General features: G+C 34.3%; 1 protein-coding gene and 1 pseudogene across 7 annotated transcripts in view; one reads left to right on the top strand and one right to left on the bottom strand.

Annotated features, from left to right (window-relative positions):
* Vps13b (vacuolar protein sorting 13 homolog B) overlaps nt 1-26,323 on the bottom strand; it is an 829,431-nt gene that overhangs the window by 668,662 nt on the left and 134,446 nt on the right. For all 7 annotated transcript variants that reach the window (XR_007108524.1, XR_007108523.1, XM_047551787.1 and 4 more), the window contains exons 15-16: nt 22,800-22,994; nt 2,270-2,394 (exon numbers count right to left, since the gene is read on the bottom strand). Coding sequence is in view for 5 of the 7 variants with exons in the window: in XM_047551787.1 (XP_047407743.1) it covers nt 2,270-2,394; nt 22,800-22,994 (320 nt within the window). In the remaining 2 variants the exon portion in view is untranslated. The remainder of the gene's footprint in view (nt 1-2,269; nt 2,395-22,799; nt 22,995-26,323) is intronic.
* On the top strand, nt 11,522-12,534 carry LOC124984044 (E3 ubiquitin-protein ligase RING2-like; annotated as a pseudogene).

The raw sequence follows: 26,323 nt of genomic DNA on the forward strand, positions 1-26,323 counted from the left end.
TTATCCCACTCCTTGGCATATACCCAAAGGACTTAAAATCAGCATGCTATAGTGATGAATCCACATCAATGTTCATAGCTGCTTAATTGAAAATAGCTAAATTATGGAACCAACCTAGGTGTCCTTCAATAGATTAATGGATAAAGAAAATGTGGTACATATACACAATGCAATATTACTCAGCCATAAAGAAGAATAAAATTATGCCATTTGCCAGTAAATGGATGGAACCAGAGGCTATCATGCTAAGTGAAATAAGCCAATATCAAAAAACCAAAGGCTACATTTTCTCTCTGATGTGCATATGCTAACTCACAATGGGGGGAGGGGGTGGAGATTCACTGGACTGGGACGGGGGATCTGGGGGATGGGAGGGGAGATGGGAATGAATCACAGAACTTTCCTATGTTCAGTGTAACTCCGCATCATGTATAGCACAAGAACAGGAATTTATACTCCATGTATATATGATATGTCAAAATACATTCTACTGTCCCATATAACTAAAAACAATTAAAAAACATGAACAATATAAAATAAATAAATTGCACTTAAGTAAACAGCATATGTATGTATTGACTTCTGTATTATTTGCAAATTTCAGTTGCTAAAATTATGTTAAAGATAATTTTCCTATTTAGGAAAAATAATTTAAACTATTTCAAAACTATAGTTCTCTAAAGTATGGCAAAAACAAAAATCACTGAAATAATACAGAAGGGGGTCTCATCTACAAAAATAACAATTTATCCAAATAAAAATTAACATTCTGTGATCTCATGTCTTTAGTATTAGAATAAGTTTAGATTTGCACAAACATATTTTATGTCACATCTGACTTTATAATAAACCCTATATATCCTTAAAATAAACCTTATTAATTCTCAATTCTTTTCAATGTAAAGGCTACAATTCATTTTAGAAACTACCCTTTTTTTAAGAAGTTAAAAAGTTTCCACAGCAAACAGCACATAATTGAGATAAGTTTTTAGAAATGGTTATTAAAACTGATAATGACATATCAACTGTGACAAATTCACAGTATTTCTTTTTAAAATCTTTTTAGTTGTAGATGGATACAATACCTTTATTTTATTTATTTATTCTTATGTGCTGCAGAGGATAGAACCCAGTGCCTCATATGCTGGGTGAGCACTCTACCAATGAGCAACAACCCCAGCCCCCATAGTATTTCTTAATACCTTAGAATATAAAAAGTGGCTCAAATACAACATGTGATATACATAGATATAAATACATCTATCTCATTAAAATACATAAATGACAGAAGGACTATGGATGACTAAGTAAAAAATGAAATTTACGAAGAGAAATTAAGAATAACAACATTAAAATGGCTTAATTTTATAAAGGAATTCATACCAAGACTTTAATACAAATTATTTTAATTTTCTGGATCAAAAGGCAAATTTCCTTAAAATGTGATCAAGTGCTTACTAATTTTATTTTAAAAGTTACATAATATTAAAGAAATTAAAACATTTTAGATTTTAAAAACTATTTTTATTTTAATAAAGAAAACTAACGGAAAATGTTCTGTAAAAATAAGATTACTAATGTTCTGTAAAAATAAATTACTAAGAAAAGATACTTTAAAAATAAATGAAATATTTCATATTTTCAAGTATAAAAATACTTCACTAGAAAATAATTTCATATATTTAAGCAATTATTTCTTTAATATATTGAAAGCATTACTTCTATTTAAAGACATATGACTAGACAATAGTACCAGAAAAATATTAACCTGTCTATAAATCTCCTTGAATTTAAGAAAAAATGACTTTCAACTAAAGCAACCCATTCTGAATGAAAATAAGAGCTAAACATCAGTTTCTTCCAAAATGTTGCTTCTATGACAAATATATTATAACTTTATATATAATGGGTATGCTTTGTTCTGTGGCTACAAATACATATGAAATCATTTAGTAGATGAATACTCAGGTCTTGATAATAAATCCACCTCTTTTCTAAAATTAAAAAAAAAAAAAGGTGCTTGCCCTTGCAATTCCTATTACAATTGGAAGCTACAAAATCGTCCAACATGGATTAACAGTTATTTCCACAACAGACATTATGAACAAAAACATTTTAGACATTTGAAAGATTAATTTTAGAGTCTGGATAAAAGACAGTACAATTGTGATAGTAATAACATATGGGCATAGGACAGAAACATCTTTTTCCTCCCTAAAATTATAAAATGAAAATTAACTTAAAACACATATTAACATACAATGCTTACCAGCAAGTGGGGAATTTCAGAAATTTACCATAAAGAGCAGTGCTGAAGGAGGGAATAATCGGTACAGGTAAGCAGTAAGATCCATTAACATCCAAAGATGTCAGTCCTGCCTGGAAACCAAATATCTGGAAGAAAGAAAAAATCCAAATGTTCACCAAGTTTTAATAAACACAGGATAAAATGTCAATTTCAATTTCCTGTATAATAGCTGCACAATATGCTTCAATCTCTTTCTCCACTTCCCAAATGAACCACGTTTTCTTTTATTCGATTTGTAATTACAAGATCAGATTACACAGTATTTCTTTCCTATCTCTAAAAGATCACTGTCTTTTTTGGCAAAATTTTTAGGCTTCACATTGTATTTCTATATATATTCTTTATGTGTTGCTATGTTGTCCACTAAAATGTACATATTTTTCTGTAAGAGGCTAACTGCATTTCCCACATTGTAAATTATAAATACATTAGTATTATCTGATAAAAATATTAACTACAAGAAAAAATATTTAAAGTGTATCTTGCCTTCAACTTGCATTATGCACACACAAAAAGGATATCCAAAAATATCTTAAAATACTACTTCTTTCTCCTTTCTTTGGTGAAATAATTGTAGGTTTGAGGTTTATACTCCAGAAAATTTGGCTCATGACATAATTTATTTGTATTAAGTTTACACTTAAAAGTAGCAAATCACAATAAAAAAATCTCATAAGCAGTGACAGAAATTCCTGGACACTGTATTTCTTTAAAAAAAAAAAAAATTTCACACTGGAAAGGGTGACCAAAAGCATTACAAAACAAAGGGTGACTGTTTTCCAATAATATGCAAAAGCAGTTTAACCTCAACATTCATCTTGAGTTATTTTTATTCTTGGATTAATAATGCAATGACTTCATGGTTAAGCCACACTAGCATTAATTCCAAATGCATCAATACATACTAATATTCAAAAACTAATTTATTCAATTAGCATTCAGTAACACTTAATTTCTTAAAAAGAGGGCAGAAGATGTGTATGTAGTTCAGTGGTAGAGTGCTTCCCTACCATATGGGAATCCCTTGATTTTGCTCTCCAGCATCATAATAAAATAAAAAATGAAAAATAATCACCTACTTTCAAATGGTTTCAAAACCCTATTACGCTCCTAACATTTATCAAATTCACAATGTCAAATCCATATTTCTAAAACTAGCTTTCAATCAACAAACAGTTTTGGAAATGAGACATCAGAAAGAATTACATTTCGAGAGGAAACTCCATTTTAATGGACTTACCCATCTAATTACTATCAAGAAAAAATTCATAGTGGTACATCTATTAATTCCTATAGGTCCGCTCTTAACAATTGGCAATAATTGTAAAAAACCATGTTTCTAATATTAAATGATGGCTTTATATTTTAACTTAAAAATTAAACTATTTCAGGGCTGGGGCTGTTGCTCAGTAGTGGAGTGTTTTCCTAGCATGGATTCAATCCTTAGCACCAAATAAAAATAAACAAATAAAATGGGGGTATTCTTCCATCTACAACTACAAAAAAAAGTTTTTTAATTAAACTATTTCATATTTGTTCTTTTTTTAAGACCTTTTCTGAGCAACAAAATAAACAAATTACAAAGCTGAGAACTGTATAATTTTTGGCATTTCACATTTCCTCAAAAAGGCACGATATTTAAAAGATTCTGAAATTTACAAGTATATGACAACACAAAACAGAATTACTGAAAAAATGTCTACTCAGGAGGCTAAGGCAGAAGGATTCCAAGTTTGAGGCCAGCCACAGCAACTTAGCAAGACACTGTCTCAAAAAATAAGAACTGGAGGATGTAGCTTAATGGTAAAGCACCCACGGGTCCAATATCTAGTTAAATTTAAAAAGTCTAACCTCCAAATATTTCTAGAGTTATGAATACAGATGAATAAAGGTAATATTTTTATCACATATTACCTATGCTAAACTAGTAACTCTCTCAAAGTCACTAATTTTCCATTAAGCTCCCATAGTATGATTACAGACACTATCATTAATATTACTCAGATGAAATTGGGTGTAGAGGAGATCCCCTGCTAGTTATCTGCAGAACTGTAAAGGATTCTATGGAAACTATATTATTCTATTTTTTTTAATTTTTTATTATGCTTGTTGTCCAGAGATGCTGCTAAGAAAACACTCAAGCAGGTAAAAATTATAACAAAAGGGGAATGTTGGACAAACAAATTACCTTCTACATACTGCCAAATTATTATAATAATGATATTGTGCTTCCTATTATCCCATGGGAAAATATTATAAAATAAATCTCCACCTCACTCTTTTAAATTACAGCAGTTAGATACATTTGCAGGACTTACATAACCTAATAACTTGTCAATAACTTTTACTGAGATTATAAATAGCTGACATAGGAAAAGGAAAACAAGCCCACTGTGAATTAAAGTTACTTTCACACACAGCTGGTCACACATGCAGAAAGGAATGAAAGTGCAGAATGCCAAAAACTAATTGTAAAAAAAGTAGTGAAAATGTACCAAGCAGAGTAAGTTAACAACCAATATAAGCTTTACCTAAAGACAAAACTGAATGAGATAAACATTACATTAAATGAAAAAGTAAATATAATGCCACTTACCAACAAAAATCTTTATCTAGCAAAATATAAAAATATATCATCAATATTTTAACATTTCATAACAAATATTCTTGAAATAACACCTCTAATACAAGAAACTATAGGAAATTTAGGAACACCAATAAAATAACTTCAAATTTTTAAGAAAAACAGAAGGATAAATTAAGATTTGTAATTTTAAAAAGAAAAAAATTTAAAATATGCAATAACTGCATTTATGTAGGTTTGTCCCAGTGTCTTCTATTAAGTTCCACTAGTTTTCATGTCTGTTTTGGTGCCAATATCATGTCATTTTTGTTACTATAGCTCTGTAGAATATCCTAAAGTCCAGTATTGTGATGTCTCCTGCTTCACTTCTCTTGCTAAGAATTGCTTTGGCTATTTTGAGCTTCTTATTTTTCCAAATGAATTTCGTGACTGCTTTTTCTATTTCTATGAAAAATGTCATTAGATTTGAATAGAAAATTACATTAAATCAGTATAGTGCTTTTGGTTATATGACCATTCTGACAATATTAATTCTGCCTACCCAAGAAGATGGGAGATAGTTTCATCTTCTAAGATCTTCTTCAATTTCTTTCTTTAGTGTTCTGTAGTTTTTCATTGTAGAGGTCTTTCACTTCTTTCGTTAGACTGATTTCCAAGTATTTTATATTTTTTGAGGTTATTGTGAATGGGATAGTTTTCCTAATTTGTTTCAGTTTATTCATCACTGATGTATAGGAATGCAGCTGATTTGTGGGTGTTAATTTTATATCCTGCTTCTTTGTTGAATTCATTGATGAATTCCAGAAGCTTTCTGGTGGAGTTTTTTGGGTGTTCTAAATATAGAATCATGTCATAAGGCAAATAGGGATAGTCTGAGCTGTTTTCCTATTCACAGGCCTTTAATTTCTCTCTTTTGTCTAATTGCTCTAGGTAGGGATTCCACTTATTCTTTTGCATACAGACATTCAATATTACCAGTATTGTGTGTTAAAAAGACTGTACTATCCAAGTGAACAGTATTGACATCTTTGTCAAAAATCATTTAACCATATACATGAGGGTTTATTTCTGGGCACTCTATCTTATTCCATTGCTACATATGTCTAGATTTATGCCAATACCATACTGTTTTGATTGCTGCCACTTTACAGTTGGTTTTGTAGTAGATTTTATCAAGTATGAATTCTCCAGTTTTGTTCTCGAGGTTGTATTTAATGGACAGTTCTCAAGACTATTTTGACTATTCAGCATTCCTCAAGATTTCATATGAATTTTAGGATGGGTTTTTCTATTTCTACAAAAAACATCATTGGGATTTTGATAGGGATTGCACTGAATCTGTAGATTGCTTTGGCTAGGATTGATTTTTTTTAATATTAAGTCCTCTAATAATGACCATGGGATGTTTCTACTTTTTTATGTCTTAACTCCTTTCAGCAGTGTTTTATAGTTCTTATTGTACAAGTCTTTCAACTCCTTGGTAAGTGATAAACCTCTCAAAGGTTTATTAAAACGACAAGGCAAAAGCAAGTTACAGGCCACAAGCGAAATTCCACTCACTGCCTCTTTTTGTACAGACTACAACTTAATACTTGTTATACATGAATATTAATAATCAATTTGATGATGTGATCACTGAATTGGAAAAATTAATTAGGTTAAACATGATTCTAAGAGAAAGGATTTCATTCTTCTAATTAGTAAAACTGTATTACAAAAAAAAGTATTCAATATTACATTCTGAATGCTATCAAATCAAAACTGCAGAAACTTTTTTCTTGTTCTTTTTGTTTTTTCCAAAGGGTTGGAATTTTTTATTTCATTTAAAATTTTAATTTTGAATAGTCATGTGCTGTGAACATCTGCTGGATTGGATGGCACTAGAACTTTCAAGAATCACAGTTGCCTTAAATTCTGCAGGAAGAAGAGGAGAATGCCTATGTTCTTATTTTGTGATCACTTAAACTACTTGGATCTTTAAACAGTCCTGCAGAGCTCTGTGCCTCATGAAGATCTTTAGTTTCTACCTGCAGCTCATTCTCTAGATCACAGACACCAGTAGGATTGGAAATACACAAAGTCATTTTGCTTTTGTATCTGAATCTACCTCTTGACCTCTGCACCTCCACCTACCATAATCCTCAATTTTGCCTTCTGGCCCACAAAGTCTATAATATTTACACTCTGATCCTTTAAACAAAAGCTTGCTTTACTCTTGTTGTACAGTATACATTAAAAATTGAAACAAATGGGTATTAAGATAGAAATGCTTTCAAATGTTTTATATACTACTAAAGCACTTTACAAACTGACTGCACTAACTCACATACCAATCAGATGTGTATGAAAGCAACATTTCCTCCCAAATGACTAGATATTTACTTGAAGTCAAAAATTACTGAATTCAAGGGGTATTTTTTTCCTTAATTTTTTTTCAGTTGTTGATGAATCTTTGCTTTTAATTTTATTTATATGTGGTGCTAAGAATCAAACCCAGAGTCCCACATATGCTAGACAAGTGCTCTACCACCCTGCTATGATCCCAGCCCCCAAGAGGTTTTGATTCTATCTTAACCCACCTACTTGACCTCTCTTCAAGCATCTGATGTACCTGATCCTTGTGCATAACACAGGCTTAAAGTTATACATTATTTTACAATTTATAGGATAAATTCACATAATTTTGTACATTTCAAATACCAGATGCCTTGGAAGGCCTTAGCTACTCAATGTCATACATACAGTATGGGTTTACCAGAAAAAGAAAAAGAACTTGTAAGACATAGTCAAGTTTTCTCTCTGTTAAGAAGGGTTTCAGAAGATGTCAGTAAAAGGTACAAAACTTCATTGAAATGAGATGAATGCTCAAGAGATCTACTGTATAATATAAAGACTATAGGTAGCGTAGAATTTCTGAACTTTGCAAATTAATGAAAGATTGTACTTTTTACCATTAAAAAAAGGTAATGCAACCCATTCCACAATGTATACATTTTTTCAATAACATGTAAAATGTGATGAACCCATAAAACTTTTACTGACAATTAAAAACAAGAGTTTCATCTTCATTTTTCTATACATTCATGCCAACTCTCCCAATTAATAAATTTCATTAGATGAATGGGAGTTATAAAATATTCCATCATATAACTAATACAATCAAAACTAAGTATAAAAAATGAAAACTCAAGTATTTGAGTGTGTAATTGAAAATGACAAAATGGGCCAAACATAAAACAGACACAAATTCTATATTATTATAACACTAAAATAATAAACATAAAATTCTGAAAACAACCTCAAAGGTTACTGAAATCACAAGAAATAGATACTGCTATATACTTATGAACAAATTAATATTTTGAGTCAATCTGAAATAGTCAAATAAACAACAGCTCTCTAGCAAATCCTGAAAGTACAAAAATGTACTAGGTCACAGAAGTATAAAAAGTTAAACAAAATATTTAAGACAAGCAGGACTTGAGGTTTTATTTCAAAGAGCATTCAATACTCTGAATACCAATAAATGGCTTTCTTCCATATTTTATACCATTCCTATTCTGCTCAATACATGAATTCTCATTGGACATTAAACTTATCCATTATAGCTATAGTTAAACTAAACAAAACCAGAAAAGACAATTGGAAGGCATGTATAGCAAAAGTACTTTTCCTGAAACATAATTGCGCACAGACTACACTGTGACTTTTATATTACACTGGAAATTCAAGTGAGCTTTAATATGTTAACAAATAGAAATAATGAACAACTATTCCAGTAACTTTAATGTCAGTACGGATGGTGATCATATTGGTGACCAAAACTTTGGTGACCATTTTCCTAGAGGATGATGAAATGTCCTGTTTATCATTACTGCTGAACATCTGAAATATGGAAAGAAAATATTCAAAAAATGAATGAAAGCACATAAACAGAATACCTTAGAAAATACAGTGAAATGTCAAAAACTAAAGCTGCTTCAAGAAAAAGGGCATATAGGCCCTGGCAAAGCTCCAGGGCCACCCAAGGGCCCGGACTCAGCACCAGGTGGCTCCCTATCTTCCAGCACATGGGGAAGCCTCTGCCCACCATCATGGTTTATTACCCACATGGCGGTCACCATATTTAGTTGGGGCAGTTTCCATCTTGGGAGATTACATTATCAAGTACCTTTCACGAATCAGGCTACTGAAGACTGAGAGGTTGGAATAGTATATTATAGTTTTGTTGTAGTTCTTTTATTATTATTATTATTCCTATTTTTTTATTATTTTTCTCACTCTATTTTCCTCTTATAGATCTGTTTCCTGGGAGTATCTTTCTACCTTTTCTCATGCTAACAACCAACTTATTTTGATTCCACTTTCACTCTTCCTATGATCTAGTAACTCTATATAATATTCACTTCTTATCTCATTAACATTATATCTTACTCTTTTCCCCATCCTCTCTCTCCATCATTAGAAAATACAGACCTTATTACAAACCTATTCTTAATGCTATAGATAATAACTGAGTTCATCTTCTCTATGCAACAATACTGTTAAAGTCTTAATAGGGGCTATTGGTTTAAGGCTGCATACTATTTGTAATGTTTGCTGCTAATATTGATCTCCCCCTTAAAGGTGAGGTATTGGAAACTCACAGGGACACTATAAACCTACAGGGAGGAAACTGTAATACCTCACATCCACACTGCCAGAGGGGAAAATATAAGAACAATATGAAAAACAAGGGAAGAAAGCACTCCAAACAAACCAAGATGCTATATTAATAGAATCCACTGACAGCACTGTAGAAAAATGTCACAGAAGGAATTCAGAATGTACATAATTAAAATGATTCACAAAGTAAAGGATGATATAAGAGCAAATTCAGGCAATGAATGATGACTCCAACAAACAGTTAAAACACCAAATACAGGAAGCAAAAGATCATTTCAATAAATAGAGATTCTGAAGGGAAATCAAACAGAAATCCTGGAAATAAAGGAAACAATAAACCAAATTAAAAATTCATTAGAAACCATCACCAATAGACTACATCACTTGGAAGACAGGATCTCAGACAATGAAGACAAAATATTCAATCTTGAAAATAAAGTTGACCACAAAGTGCAGATGAAAAATCATGAATAGAACCTCCAAGAATTATGGGATAACATGAAAAAAACAAATTTAAGAATTATTGGGATTGAGGAAGACACAGAGAAACAAACCAATGGAACAATTAATTCAATGAAATAATATCAGAAATCTTCCCAAACATGAATAATGAAAAGTAAAATACGAGAGGCTTACAGGACACCAAATGCACAAAATTACAACAGAGCCACACCAAGGCACATTATAATGAAAATGCCCAACATACAAAATAAAGATAGAATCTTAAAGACTACAAGAGAAAAATATCAGATTACCTATAGGGGGAAAACCAATAAGGATATCACAAGATTTCTCAGTCTAGCTCCCAAAAGCTATGAGGGCCTAGACCAACACATTTCAAGCTCTGATAGAACATGGATGCCAACCAAGAATCTTACACCCAACAAAACTAACCTTTGGATTTGATGATGAAATAAAATCCTTCCATGATGAACAAAAGTTAAAATAGAAAGTCTGCATTACAGAACATTCTCAGCAAAATATTCCGTGAAGAAGAAATGAAAAACAACAATGAAAGTCAACAAAAGGAGAAACCAGAGGAAAGGAAAAGTCAATCAAAGGACAAACCAAGTGAAGTTAAAACCCGAAAATAATTTTGCACTGACAGTAACTTGGTTATACATGACACTGGCATGACTTACTTTGTATTATATTCCATAGCATATTAAAAATGGTAAAATTTTTAAAAAAAGAAAGAAAGAAAAGACAAAATGACTAGGGACTACAAATCACATCTCAATAATAATCCTGAAAGTTAATTTTGGCCTAAACTCACAAATCAAAAGGCAGATTGGATTTTAAAATAAGAAAAAACAATATACTGCCTTCAAGAGATTCATCACAAAAGAGACTAAAGGTGAAAGGATGGGAAAAAACATACCACAAACAAACTGTAAAAAAGCAGGGGTTTCCATGCTCATTTCAGATAAAGTGGACTTCAAGTCAAAATGAGTCAGAAGGGATAAAGAAAGACATTTCATAGTGCTTAAGGGAACCATACATCAACAAGACCTAACAAATGGTAAATATTTATGCCCCAAACAATGGGGCATCCGTTCACGTAAAAAAAAAAAAAAAAAAAAAAAAAAAAAAAACCTTCTCAATTTCAGGAATCCAATAGACCACAATACAATAATACTGGGTGACACACCTCTCTCACCACTGGACAGATCTTCTGAACAAAGAAACCACAGATCTCATTTCAATCAATAATTTAGACTTGTCCATCCTGCGCCTCCGCCTCCTCCCATACTCGCTTCTTCCAGCTCTCCCCACAGCTCTAGCCGAGCTGGTTTCCCCATAGTCTCTGATGAATACTGAGGGGCCCCTGTTGTACTTCCAGAGCTCAATGTGGAAACTGAGGCTCGCCAAACTGTGCTGTGGCACCGGTGGCCAGGGCAAGTAATACCCAAGTCTCACTCCGGCCACAGTCAGTGGAGCCTCGAACTGGGGTAGGAGCCGCAATGTCTCAGGCTGTGCAGACAAATGCAACTCAACCATTAAGCAAAACATGGGAACTCAGTTTATGTGAATCACTATGAACACCTCAGGAGGCAACAACAGATGGCATGGAAATTGTGGTTTCACCTAGAAGTCTACACAGTGAATTAATGTGCTCAATTTGTTTGGATATGTTGAAGAACACCATGACTACTAAGGAGTGTATGTATCATTTTTCTGCAACTTGTATTATCACAGCCCTTAGAAGTGGCAACAAAGAATGTCCTACTTGTCAGAAAAAGCTAGTTTCCAAAAGATCACAAAGGCTAGACACAAACGCTGATGCACTCATCAGCAAAATTTATCCAAGTCATGATGAGTATGAAGTTCATCAAGAGAAAGTATTAGCCAGGATCAACAAGAACAAAAATCAGCAGGCACTCAGTCACAGCATCAAGGTAAGGCTGAAGATACAGGCCATGAACAGATTACAGCGAAGCAAGAAACAACAGATTGAAAATGACAGTGGAGCAGAAGACAATGGTGAGAGTTCACACCGTAGTAATGCATCCACACAAAGGAATGAGGAAAAAGGCCCTAGTAACAAACCGACCAAAACATCTGATGATTTTCGGCTTGAACTTGATAGTAACAATGCAACAGGTGGCAACTGATCCAGTAATGGATGGTGCTAGTGAAACTGAATTAGTATTCAAACCTCATGCAACACTTACAGAGAAAGATAACAGTGCACAGACAAGATATATAAAGACTTCAGGTAATGCCACTGTTGATCACTTATCTAAGTATCTGGCTGTGAGGTTAGCTTTAGAAGAACTTCAAAGCAAGGGTGAATCAAACAAGATGAACCTTGATACAGCCAGTGAGAAGCAGTATACCACTTATATACAAACAGCAAGTGACCAGTCCACTGTATTAAATGGCTCTTTTTCTTTGAAATTGGTCAGTGAGAAGTACTAGAAAGTGAAAAAAAACCATAGAACTGTATTAGGCAACCACCAAGGAGCACAAATGAGCTTTTAAAAGCCAGTTCTTAAGACTGAAATTTTTTATACCCTGTTTCTTTAATATTAAAGATGTACCATCATTAAAAATACTAATAATAATTTAGACTTAACACACATATATAGAATACACCATCCATCGAGTGAATTAATTTCTTGTCAGCAGCACATGAATCCTTCTCTAAAACAGACCATATGTTATGCCACAAAGCAACTGTTAGTAAATACACAAAAAAGAGATACTACCTTGTATTCTATCGGATCATAATGGGATGAAATTAGAAATCACTGATAAAATAAAAAACAGAATTTTGCCTGCCTCTGACCAGTCCATCGCCTGCCTTACACCTATCCATCCAACGCACCAGGTTCACCTCCCGATCGTCCGACAAGAGTCAACAAACTGATCATCAACTGCCAGTGGAGCACCAGCTGCCTGCTGTTGACCGGAAGTTCTCTGTCACAGTACCTGCAGGTTTGATTACACGTGGCTGCCGCCATTTTGAGACAACAGCCAGGCCTCATAGGACCCCTGGCTGGACCAACTGAGCCCTGTCTCCAGGATCCAATAGCCTGAACCAATCACTCCCTACCTCTGGGGCCCTCACATTGACTGACTGCTCCCTGCCACCAGGACCCCCAGACCAACTGACTGCGCCCTATCACCGGGACCCCAGACCAACGGACTGCACCCGGTCTCCAAGATCCCACAACCACACAAAACACACCAGACCTCCAGGACCCCTGCCTGACCAACTGCATCCCGCCTCCAGGACCTCCAGCTGACCACGTCCACACCCTGAGCTGCAGCTCCCCATTTACCAACACATTTCGAAGCCAGAGCGGCCATCGTGGATAATCCTGGAAGCCATTGCAACGAACTTTAGGTGGGGCAAATCCCATCCTGAGAGGCCTGGTGGAGGCTTGAAGCTCATTGTCAGGTACCTCTCATGCATCAGGATACTGAACACTGGGAGGTTTCATTATTATATGACTGTTATACTATAGATTTTCTTTTTTCTCCTTTTTAAAAAATTTAAGTTTTTATTTCTTTACTTTTCTTGCTCTCTTTTCCTTTTGTTTACCTGTTCGCTCAGAGTCTCTTTTTCCCTTTTTTGCATGCTAACATCCAATTTCTTTTGATTACACTCTCACCCTTTCTATTTTCTAGAACTTCTGTATATTCTTTTCTTATCCGATTAACAGTCACATTCTACATCCCTCTGCATCCTCTTTGTCCTCCACTAGAAACTGCGGACCTTATTGCGAATCTGTTTGTTTTATTGAAGATAGTATTTTAACTCATTCTGTTTATTATGACAACTTTGTTATTGTCCTCATAGGGGCTATTTGGTCTAGGATTGCATAGGTTCTGAATTGGGCACTGCTAAAATTGATTTCCCCTTAAAGAAAGAGTTTTGAAAACCTACAGGGTCACTATAAGCCTATAGGGGGAAATCTGCAGTACCCCAGATCTGCACTGCTAGAGGGAAAGTACATGAACAACATGAAAAAACAAGGGAAGAAAATGATCCAAACAAATCTAGATTCTATATTAATAGAATCCAATGACACTATGTCAGAAGATATGTCAGAAAAGGACTTCAGATTATACATGATTAAGATGATTCCCAAAGCAAAGAATGAGATAAGAGAGCAAATGCAGGCAATGAATGATAATACCAATAAGCTGAAAGAGCACCTGCAGGAAGCAAAAGATCATTTCAACAAAGAGATAAAGATTCTTAAAAAAAAAAAAAAAAAACGGAATTCCTTGAAATGAAGGAAACAATAAACCAAAAAAAACACAATGGAAAGCATCACCAAAAGACTAGACCACTTGGAAGACAGAACCTCAGACAATGAAGACAAAATATTTAATCTTGAAAAAAAAGTTGCCCAAACAGAGAAGATGGTAAGAAATCATGAACAGAATCTCCCAGAACTATGGGACATCATGAAAAGACCAGATTTAAGAATTATTGGGATTGAGGAAGGCACAGAGATAAAAAACAAAGGAATGAAAAACCTATTCAATGAAACAATATCAGAAAATTTCCCAAACCTGAAGAATGAAATGGAAAATCAAATACAAGAGGCTTAAAGAACACCAAATGCACAAAATCAGAACAGATCCACACCAAGGCACATTATAAAGAACATGCCTAACATTCAAAATAAAAATAGGACTTTGAAGGCCGCGAGAGAAAAACATCAGATTACATATAGGGGGAGACCAATACGGATAGCAGTCGACTTCTCAACCCAAATTCTAAAAGCTAGAAGGGCCTGGAACAACATATTTCAAGCTCTGAAAGAACACGGTTGCCAACCAAGAATCCTATACCCAGCAAAACTACCCTTCAGATTTGAAGAAGAAATAAAATCCTTCCATGATAAACAAAAGATAAAAGAATTTACAAATAGAAAGCCTGCACTACAGAATGTTCTCAACAAAATATTCCATGAGGAGGAAATGAAGAACAACAATGGAGGTCAACAAAGGGAGGAACTACCTTAGAGAAAAGCCACTCAAAGGAGAAACCAAGCCACTTAAAAACCAAAAATAAGCCAAATGACTGGCAATATAAATCATATCTCAATAATAACCCTGAACATTAATGGCCTTAACTCATCAATCAAAAGACATAGACTGGCAGAATGGATTAAAAAGAAAGACCCAACAATATGCTGCCTGCAAGAGACTCATCTCATAGAAAAAGATATCCACAGACTAAAGGTGAAAGGATGGGAAAAAACCTACCACGCACATGAAGCGGGGGTTTCCATCCTTATATCCAATAAAGTGGACTTCAAGCCAAAGTTAGTCAGAAGGGATAAAGAAGGACATTTCATACTGCTTAAGGGAACCATAAATCATATGATAACAATAGTAAATATTTATGCCACAAACAATGGTGTATCCCTGTACATCAAACAAATCCTTCTCAATTTCAGGAATCACATAGACCATAACACAATAATTCTGCATGACTTTAACGCATCACTGTCACCACGAGATACATCTTACAAACAAAAACCGAACAAAAAAAACATAGAACTCAATAACACAATAAATAACCTAGACTTAATAGACATATATAGAATATTCTATCCATCAACGAGCAGATTCACTTTCTTCTCAGCAGCACATGGAACCTTCTCGAAAATAGACCATATGTTATGCCACAAAGCAGTCTCTGGGAAATGCAAAAAAATAGAGATACTGCCTTGTGTTCTATCAGAGCATAATGGGACTGAGAGTAGAAATCAATGACAAAATAAAAAACAGAAATTACTCCAACACCTGGAGACTAAATAATATGCTACTGAATGAAACACGGATAACAGAAAACATCGGGGAGGAGATAAAGAAATTCTTAGAGGTCAATGAGAATGACGATACAACATATCAAAATTTCTGGGACACTATGAAAGCAGTTCTTCGAGGAAAATTTATTTCATGGAGCGCATTCAACAAAAGAAGAAAAAAAATCAACAAATAAACGACCTAACACTACGGCTCAAAGCCCTAGAAAAAAAAGAACAGAGCAACACCAAAAGTAGTAGAAGACAGGAAATAATTAAAATCAGAGCTGAAATCAATGAAATGGAAACAAAAGAAACAATTTAAAAAATTGACAAAACAAAAAGTTGGTTCTTTGCGAAAGTAAACAAAATAGACAAACCCTTAGCCACACTAAGAAAGAAGGAGAGAGAAAACTCAAATTACTAAAATTCGTGATGAAAAAGGAAATATCACAACAGACACCACTGAGATACATAACATAATGAGAAGCTACTTTGAAAATATGTATTCCAACAAAATAGAAACTAGCGAACATATTGACAAATTTCTAGAGACATATGCTCCTCCCAAACTGAACCAGGAAGACATACACAATTTAAACAGATCAATATCAAGCAATGAAATAGAAGCCATTAAAAACCTCCCATCCAAGAAAAGCCCAGGACCAGACAGATTCTCAGCCGAGTTCTACAAAACCTTCAAAGATGATCTCATTCAAATACTTCTCAAAGTTTTCCAGGAAATAGAAAAGGAAGGTACCCTACCAAACTCATTCTATGAAGCTAATATCACTCGCATACCCAAACCAGGAAAAGACACATCAAGGAAAGAAAATTTTAGACCAATATCCTTGATGAATATAGATGCAAAGATCCTTAACAAAATATTGGCAAACCGTATCCAAAAGCACATTAAGAAAATTGTGCACCACGATCAAGTGGGGTTCACCCCTGGAATGCAAGGATGGTTTAACATCCGTAAATCAATAAACGTAATCCATCATGTCAATAGACTTAAGGATAAGAATCATATGGTTATTTCCACTGACGCAGAAAAAGCGTTCGACAAAATACAACACACCTTCATGCTCAAAACACTAGAAAAAATTGGGATAGTAGGAACATACCTGAACATTGTAAAGGCTATTTATGCTAAGCCTATGGCCAACATCATTTTTAATGGAGAAAAACTGAAACCATTCTCTTTAAAAACGGGAACAAGACAGGGATGTCCTCTTTCACCACTTCTTTTCAACATTGTCCTCGAAATTCTAGCCAGAGCAATTAGGCAGACTAAAGAAATTAAAGGGATACGAATAGGAAAAGAGGAACTTAAGCTGTCACTATTTGCGGATGACATGATTCTATACTTAGAGGATCCAATAAACTCCTCCAGAAAACTTCTGGATATCATCAATGAATTCAGCCAAATAGGAGGCTATAAAATCAACATGCATAAACTACAGCATTTTTATACATAAGCGATGAAACAGCTGAAAGGGAAATGAGGAAAACAACTCCATTTGCAATAGCCTCAAAAAAAATAAAATACTTGGGCATCAATCTCACCAAAGAGGCAAAACATCTCTACAATGAAAACCACAAAACATTGAAGAAAGAAATTGAGGAAGACCTTAGAAGATGGAAAGATCGCCCATGTTCTTGGATAGGCAGAACTAATATTGTCAAAATGGCCATACTACCAAAAGTTCTATACAGATTCAATGCAATTCCAATTAAAATCCCAATGATGTACCTTACAGAAATAGAGCAAGCAATCATGAAATTCGTCTGGAAGAATAAGAAACCCAGAACAGCTAAAATAGTCCTTAGCAGGAAGAATGAAGCAGGGGGGTACAGCAATATCAGAACTTCAACTGTACTACAAAGCAACAGTAACAAAAACGGCATGGTATTGGAACCAAAACAGACAGGTAGATCAATGGTACAGAATAGAGGACACGGACACAACCCCAAATAAATACAATTTTCTCATACTAGACAAAGGGGTCAAAAATATGCAATGGAGAAAAGATAGCCTCTTCAACAAATGGTGCTGGGAAAACTGGAAAACCATATGCAACAGAATGAAACTAAACCCCTATCTCTCACCCTGCACAAAAATCAACTCACAATGGATCAAGGACCTCGAAATCAGACCAGAGACCCTTCATCTAACAGAAGAAAAAGTAGGTCCAAATCTTCAACTTCTTGGCTTAGGATCAGACTTCCTTAACAGGACTCCCATAGCACAAGAAATAAAAGCAAGAATCAACAACTAGGATAAATTCAAACTAAATAGCTTTCTCTCAGCAAAGAAAACTATCAGCAATGCGAAGAGAGAGCCTACAGAGTGGGAGAATATCTTTGCCACTCATACTTCAGATACAGCGCTAATTTCCACAATATAAAAGAACTCAAAAAACCCTACACCAAGAATACAAATAACCCAATGAACAAATGGGCTAAGGATATGAACAGACACTTCACAGAAGATCTATAAGCAATCAACAGATATATGAAAAAATGTTCAACATCTTAAGTAATAAGAGAAATGCAAATCAAAACTTAACTAAGATTCCATCTCACCCCAATTAGAATGGTGATTATCAAGAATACAAGCAACAATAGATGTTGGAGAGGATGTGGGAAAAAGGTACACTCATACATTGCTGGTGGGGCTGCAAATTAGTGCAGCCACTCGGGAAAGTAGTGTGGAGATTCCTTAGAAAACTTGGAATGGACCCACCATATGACCCAGCTATCCCACTCCTTGGCCTATACCCAAAGGACTTAAAATCAGCATACTACAAAGATACAGCCACATCAATGTTCATAGCTGCTCAATTCACCATAGCCAGACTGTGGAACCAACCTAGATGTCCTTCAATTGATGAATGGATAAAGAAACTGTGGTATATATATACAATGGAATATTACTCAGCTACAAAGAATAATGAAATTATGGCATTTGCAGGCAAATGATGCAGTTGGAGAATATCATGCTAAGTGAGATAAGCCAATCTCAAAAATCCAAAAGGCGAATGATCTCACTGATAAGCGGATGATGACACATAATGGGGGGGTGGGAGGGGGGCAGGAAAGGAGGAAGCAGGGACTGTATAGAGGGAAAATAGGGGTGGGAGGGGTAGGGGGAAGGAAAAAATAACAATGAATCAAACATCATGACCCTATGTAAATGTATGATTATGCAAATGGTATGCTGTTACTCCAAGTACAAACAGAAACAACATGTATCCCATTTGTTTACAATGAAAATAAATTAAAATAAATAAATAAAAAACAGAAACTATTCCAACACCTGGAGACAAATTATTTAGTTTACTGAATGATGCATAGATAGCAAAAGACATGAGATAAAAAAATTCTTAGAAGTAAACAAGAACAATGATACCACATATCAAAATCTCTGGGACTCTATCAAAGCAGTACTAAGAGAATAATTCATTACATGGAGCACATTCAATAAAAGAATAAAGAGTCAACAAATGAACAATCTAACATTGTATCTCAAAGCCCTAGAAAAAGAAGAACAGATCAACACCAAAAGTAGTAGAAAACAGGGAATAATTAAAATAAGAGCTGAAATCAATGAAATTCAAACAAAAGAAACAATTCAATTGACAAAAGAAAAAGATGGTTCTTTGAAAAAATAAACAAAACTGATAAACCCTGCAGCCACACTAAGAAAGAAAAGGAGAGAGAAAACTCAAATTACTGAAATTTGTGATGAAAAAGGAACTATCACAACAGACACTATTGAAGAAATACCAAGATAATTAGAAGCTATTTTGAAAATCTATACTTCCAACAAAGAGAAAATCTCGAGGACATCCACAGACTTCTAGAGACATATGATTCACCCAAACTGAATCAGGAGGACATACACATTTAAACAGATCAATTTTAACCAATGAAATAGAAGTAGTCGTCAAAGCCTACCAACCAAGAAAAGTCCGGAACCAGATGGATTCTCAGCCGAATTCTACAAGACCTTCAAGAAAGAACTCATTCCAATACTCCTCAAAGTATACCATGAAATAGAAAAGGATGGAACCCGTCCACACTCATTCTATGATGCTAATATCACCATGATACCAAAAGCAGACAAAGACACATCAAGGAAAGAAAACTTCAGGCCAATATCCCTAATGAACATAGATGCAAAAATTCTTTACAAAATTCTGGCAAACTGCATTAAAAATAACATAGCAAAAATATAGTGCACCACGATCAAGTGGGTTTAATCCCAGATATGCAAGGTTGGTTCAACATCCAGAAATCAATAAATGTAATTCACCACATCAAAAGACTTAAAGTTAAGGATCATATGAACATTTCAATAGAAGCAGAAAAAGCATTTGATAAAATACAGCACCACATTGTGCTCAAAACACTAGAAAAAATAGAGATAGTAGGACCATACCTCAACATTGTAAAGGCTATCTATGCTAAGCCCATGGCCAACATCATTCTAAATGGAGAAAAACTGAAAGGATTCCCCCTAAAAACTGGAACAAGGCAGAGATGCCCTCTTTCACCACTTCTATTCAACATCATCCTTGAAACTCTAGTCAGAGGAATTAGACAAACCAAAGAAATTAAAGGAATATGAATAGGAAAAGAACTCAGGGGCTGGGGATATAGCTCAGTTGGTAGAGTACATGCCTTGCAAGCACAAGGCCTTGGGTTCAATCCCCCGCACTGCAAAAAAAAAAAAAAAAAAAAAAAAAAAAAACTCAAACTATCACTATTTGCTGATGACAGGATTCTATATTTATAGGATCCAAAAATTTCCACCAGAAAACTTCTAGAACTCATAAATGAATTCAACAGAGTAGCAGGATATAAAATCAACACTCTAAATCTAATGCATTTCTATTCATAAGTGATGAATCCTCGGAAAAAAAATTAGGAAAACTACTCTATTCGCAATAGCTTCAAAAAAATAAAACACCTGGGAATCAATTTAACCAAAGAGGTGAAAGACCTCTACAATGAAAACTACAGAACACTAAAGAAAGAAATTAAATAAGACCTTAGAAGATGGAAAGATTTCCCATGTTCCTGGATAGGCAGAATTAATATTGTCAAAATGGCCATACTACCAAAAGTGCTATACAGATTCAATGCAATTCCAATTAAAATCCCAATGACATACCTCATAGAAATAGAGAAAGCAATCATAAAATTCATTTGGAAAAATAAGAGATCCCGAATAGCCAAACAATCCTTAGAAGGAAGAGTGAAGCAAGAGGTATCACAATACCAGAACTTCAACTATACTACAGTACAAAAGTAACAAAAACAGCATGGTATTGGAACCAAAATAGACAGGTGGACCAATGGTACAGAAGAGACGATAAAGAGACAAATCTACATAAATACAATTCTCTCATACTAGACAAAGGTGCGAAAAACATAAATGGAGAAAAGATAGCTTCTTCAACAAATGGTGCTGAGAAAACTGGAAATCCATATGCAGCAAAATGAAATTAAACCCCTCTCTCTCACCTTCTACAAAACTCAACGCAAAATTGATCAAGGGCCTTGGAATTATACCAAAGACTCTGTACCAAAAGGTGAAAAAGTAGGCCCAAAACTTCATCATGTCGGTTTATGGCTAGACTCCCTTAACAAGACTCCCAAAACCCATGAAATAAAAGCAGTAATCAATAAATGGGATGGATTCAAACTAAAAAGTTTTTTCTCAGCAAAAGAAACAATCAACAATGTGAAGAGTGGGAGATAATCTTTACCACATACTTCAGATAGAGCACTAATCTCCAGAATTTCTGAAGAACTCAAAAACTTTTAGACCAAATATATAAATAACCCAATCAATAAATGGGCTAAGGAAATGAGCAGACACTTCACAGAAGATTTACAAGCAATCAACATACATGAAAAAATGTTCAACATTGCTAATAATAAGAGAAATCCAAATCAAAACTACCCTAAGATTTCATCTCACCCCAATTAGAATGGCAATTATCAAGAATACAAGCAACAACAATACGTGTTGGCAAGAATATGGGGATAAAGGTACACTCATATACTGTTGGTGGGATTGCAAATTGGTACAGCCACTCTAGAAAGCAGTATGGAGATTCCTTAGAAAACTTGGAATGGAACCACCATTTGACCCAGTTATTCCACTCCTTGGTCTATACCCAAAGGACATAAAATCAGCACACTACAATGACGGAGTCACATCAATAGCTAGAGTGTGAAATCAACCCAGATGCCCTTCAATTGTTGAATGGATAAAGAAACTGTTATATATATCCACAAAGGAATATTACTCAGCCATAAAAAAGAATAAAATTATGGCATGTGCAGGTAAATGGACGGAGCTGGAGAATATCATGCTAAGTGAATTAACATCATTTCAACTAACAAAAAGTAACCAAAAAGCTAGCATGTTAAACCATATTTATGAAACATTCCACCCTTTAAATGTTCCCTTCAAAGAAATCATGAGTCTTTTAAAGCACCCATTTTAAACTGCATGTAAAAATAATTAACAGAAGCTAGGGTTGTGGCTCAGTGGCAGAGCACTTGCTTAGCATGTGTGAGGCACTGAGTTCAAGTCTCAGCACCACATAAAAACAAATAAATAAAATAAAGGTATTGTGTCCATCTACAACCAAAATTTTTAAAATAATAATTATCAATAATACATAATATCTCCAAAAGTTATACTAACCATCATTGACAAGCATCAAACTACTAATTCCAAATAGCTAAAAAAAATTTCTTAAAATAAGCATCTTTTTATTCTACTGAATTATATTGGAATGATGAATAAATCTATCTTAGATCTTATTTTAATTTTACTTTATGCACGACTAATTCTATGAAATTACAACTCCAAGAAAAAGAAACTTATTTGACACTCTAAGTGAAACTCATAATAATAAACAACGAAATTCATTTTTCATACCTTAAGATAGCAGTGAACATAGCAATAATGAAGGAGATTATCAGAAGGCTGAGTAAGGCTGCTGACCACATGCACCAAGTGCTCAGCATACATTGGGACAGAATGTTCCAAATTTATTTTATCCACCAGTATCTGAATGGATGGCAAAGGTCGAAGAGACTGGAAGTTTGTAGTATTCATAAAGTTAGTTGAGATCTGGAAAATAAAAGTATTCACTTTTATATTTTAGCAGTAGAGCAGTGACTGATATACAATTCCTTCTATACAAGCTTCAGACTTGCACATTTTGCAGTGATAATAAGTCAATCTACCAAATATGAACATCTACTTATTTTAAGTATGCCCCATATTCCAAAGAATGCATGTTTTTTTTCTAAAGTTATCATTATCTTTTAGCTAATTCTTTTTATTTTCTCAATCAACTTCATAGTATCACTACATGCTTCAGTATGATAAAAACATTTTCTTTCTTACATTAAGCTCAATCATATGAAAAACTGGTCTAAATATCTAAGAACTAGCATTCTTTTAATTTCTTTCCCTTTACTCACATTTAGATGATTACAGAAACTAAGGGACTATACCATACAATGTAAAAGACATTCACAATAAGAAACTATGCAGAAAGGAAAAGAACTCTGATCCCAGTCATATTTACTAACAATACTTACATTAATAGCACATAAAGTCATAGGAATCCTGAGGAAGACTTGGTGGTCTTAGTTGTTACAGAACCATTTTGAGCATCTAAATAAATATGTGTAAGTTTCAAGATATCCAGGGAATGTGCCCTAATTAGTGTAACCCCTTTCTAAAGTAGAACTTTTCTTCCTTAAAATATCCTCCCCATGGTGCTCAATGAGTAATGCCATGACCTTCTAACCAGGAGGATGAGAAAATATATAAGAGTATTTTCGTTTTTTTGTTTTGTCTGGTTTTCACTGTCATAGTAACACTTCCATTTTACAGGCTGTATCCGAAGATGTTAAATGCTACATGACACTTTCCAACCCAAAAACCAAGAAGGTCATTACTGAGAATATACCTAAAATTGAAGAAACTGAACACACAATCCTGATGGTTTATTCAATATTTAAAACCAACACTTATTGACTAATTGCTTCATTTTATTCAACTATTTTTGATTACCGAAACAAAAAGAGAGTAAAGCACAGAAATCTGGAGTATGGAACTCAACAAATTCTTACACCTATAATTACCACCTACATGAAGCACCTTGAAAAGCTGTCCAATGTCTTTTTCCAGGCAACTCTAAATACCCTCCTGAGGCAGCCAATATTCTCATTTTAATCACCACAGTTTAGTTTAGTTTCTTCTTGAACTTGAAAAAATTGGAATCACACAGTATACCTCTTTCTCTCAATATAACATCTGTGGGAATTATCTATGCTACTCATTCTTTGAAGTGACACCTTCATCACCACCAAGTGGTTCTATTTCTGATAATACTTCTTACTTTAAAAACTAAACTACTTTCTCTGGTATTAGAATAGACTATTTTTTCTTTTAATTAGTTTTTAAAACATACATATTCTATCCTTTATCTTCTCACCTGTGTCCCCCTTATACTTTCCAATTCCAAATTTTAATTTCATTCATTTTTATGGATTAGGGAGTCTTATGAGAACTGCAACGTATTTCTCTTTTTCCTTCAAATTACTAAAGTTACTAGTGTTATAACCCCCACTGTGTTTCTGTATGTACTGTTGTGGACTAATCCCTGGTCAGACAAGCACTCTACCACTGAGTTACATTCCCAGTTCTCCAATATCTTAATCACCTCTAACACTACTTCTATTATTTTTTTCACATTCAATTTGCTCTATTTTTTTAGTGTACTTATTTTTATTAGGTAATTCACATCATGGATATAAATTATAGAGGCTCTTTATAATATTATCTTCCTTCAAAATGAGCTCACTATTCTTTAGCAAACGTACAGAATAAAAGCAGATTATCTTGGTCTTCCTGTTCATGAATGGAATTAGGCGCTATGGGGACTAATCTGCTTCAGTTAGTACTTACTGATAGATTGTGGCTCTTGCAAGATATCAAAAAAGAGCAACGGGTGTTCACTTGGCAGGGCTTGAATTCTACATCTTCATGCCCTTCACCATGCAGATAGTGATATTTCTCCTTTGTATTTTCCACTTTGTTTTCTTCTAGGGTTCCTAAAGTTTTCTAAAGTTTCTCTAAAGTTTTTCATTGCACTGAGCAGCTCAGAGTTAGCCAACAATCTGAAGGGAGTTTTGTGCAGATTTGGGGTTGCCACCTAAGTGAGGCCTCCTTGGTAGCATTTTTCCCTTTGTTGGGCATACTTGAAGATCAGACATGGCTGAGGAAAGAATCTATGAGCTCTATGTTAAGTTAAATAAGCCCAGCTTAAAAAGTCAAGGATCCATGCTTTCTTTCTAATGTGAAAGCTATAGAGGAAAAAGGAAAAGAAAGGTGGGAGTGTGAAGCTAACAAAATGAAAGGGAGACCAGAAGAGTACAGGAAAGGGACCATGGGGAGGAAGGAGTAGAGGGAAAGGAAAAATATGGGAAACAATATTGATCAAATTATGTGAGGATAACTTAGAACCCATAGTTGGCCATGGATTTCTGAGAGCCACTCGCTTGGCAGGTGCAGACACTGTGAACACCTTCCTCAAACGAAGCTGAACACCCAGTGCCTGTGCCCAGGCTCTGAGAAGCCCCTCATTTCATGTCCATTGCCCTCAGAAGACCCTTGTACAGGTGCACAAGTCATACTTGTAGGGTGCCTTCAAAGGTCTGCACTACCCTCCTGCTACCTGCTTCCACTCTGCAAGGCAGGTCTGGACAGAGCGCCTCTACTCTGGCCTTGCAATCAGACTCCAGCAGGAGAGGCAGCTTGCCAGTAAAGAGTCCTCTGCAAATGCAGGTCAGAATTTTCAGCTCTCCTATTACTTGATCACAGAATTCCAGGCTTTCATATGCTTAACCTCCTTCAATTCTAAGGTTCATTTATAATAAAGTTTTTCCAACATGAAACTTATCTATCCATATTTAAAAACATTTCACATTTCAAAATTAAGATAAACTTAAATCATTGTGTTTCAAATCATTGTGTTTGAAACACTTAAGAATAGAAACACTTTCCAACACCCAACTTTCCTTTGTCCTTAATTTTTTCAACCTACCTTTACATACAATTTGTTAATCCATAAAAATATATGTATATATTAATCAAATTAGTGTTGTATCATGTGCATGTAAGAATATGTAACAACAAATCCCATTATTATGTATAATTATGATGCACCAATAAAAATATGGAAAAAAAGTAAAGAAGAAAAAGATTTTCTCAAACAAAAATTGAGGAAATTTATTGCCAGCAGACCTGTCTTACCAGAAGTATTAAAGGAATTCTTTAGAGAAGAAAAATGATACAAGTCAGAAATTCACATCTACTTAAAAAGCAACCAAGAAGGAATAAATGAGGGTTACATAAAAACATTTATTTGTCTTATTCTTAATTCA

The sequence above is a fragment of the Sciurus carolinensis genome, chromosome 1 (assembly GCF_902686445.1).
Source record: "Sciurus carolinensis chromosome 1, mSciCar1.2, whole genome shotgun sequence".
Classification (NCBI taxonomy): Eukaryota; Metazoa; Chordata; class Mammalia; order Rodentia; family Sciuridae; genus Sciurus; species Sciurus carolinensis.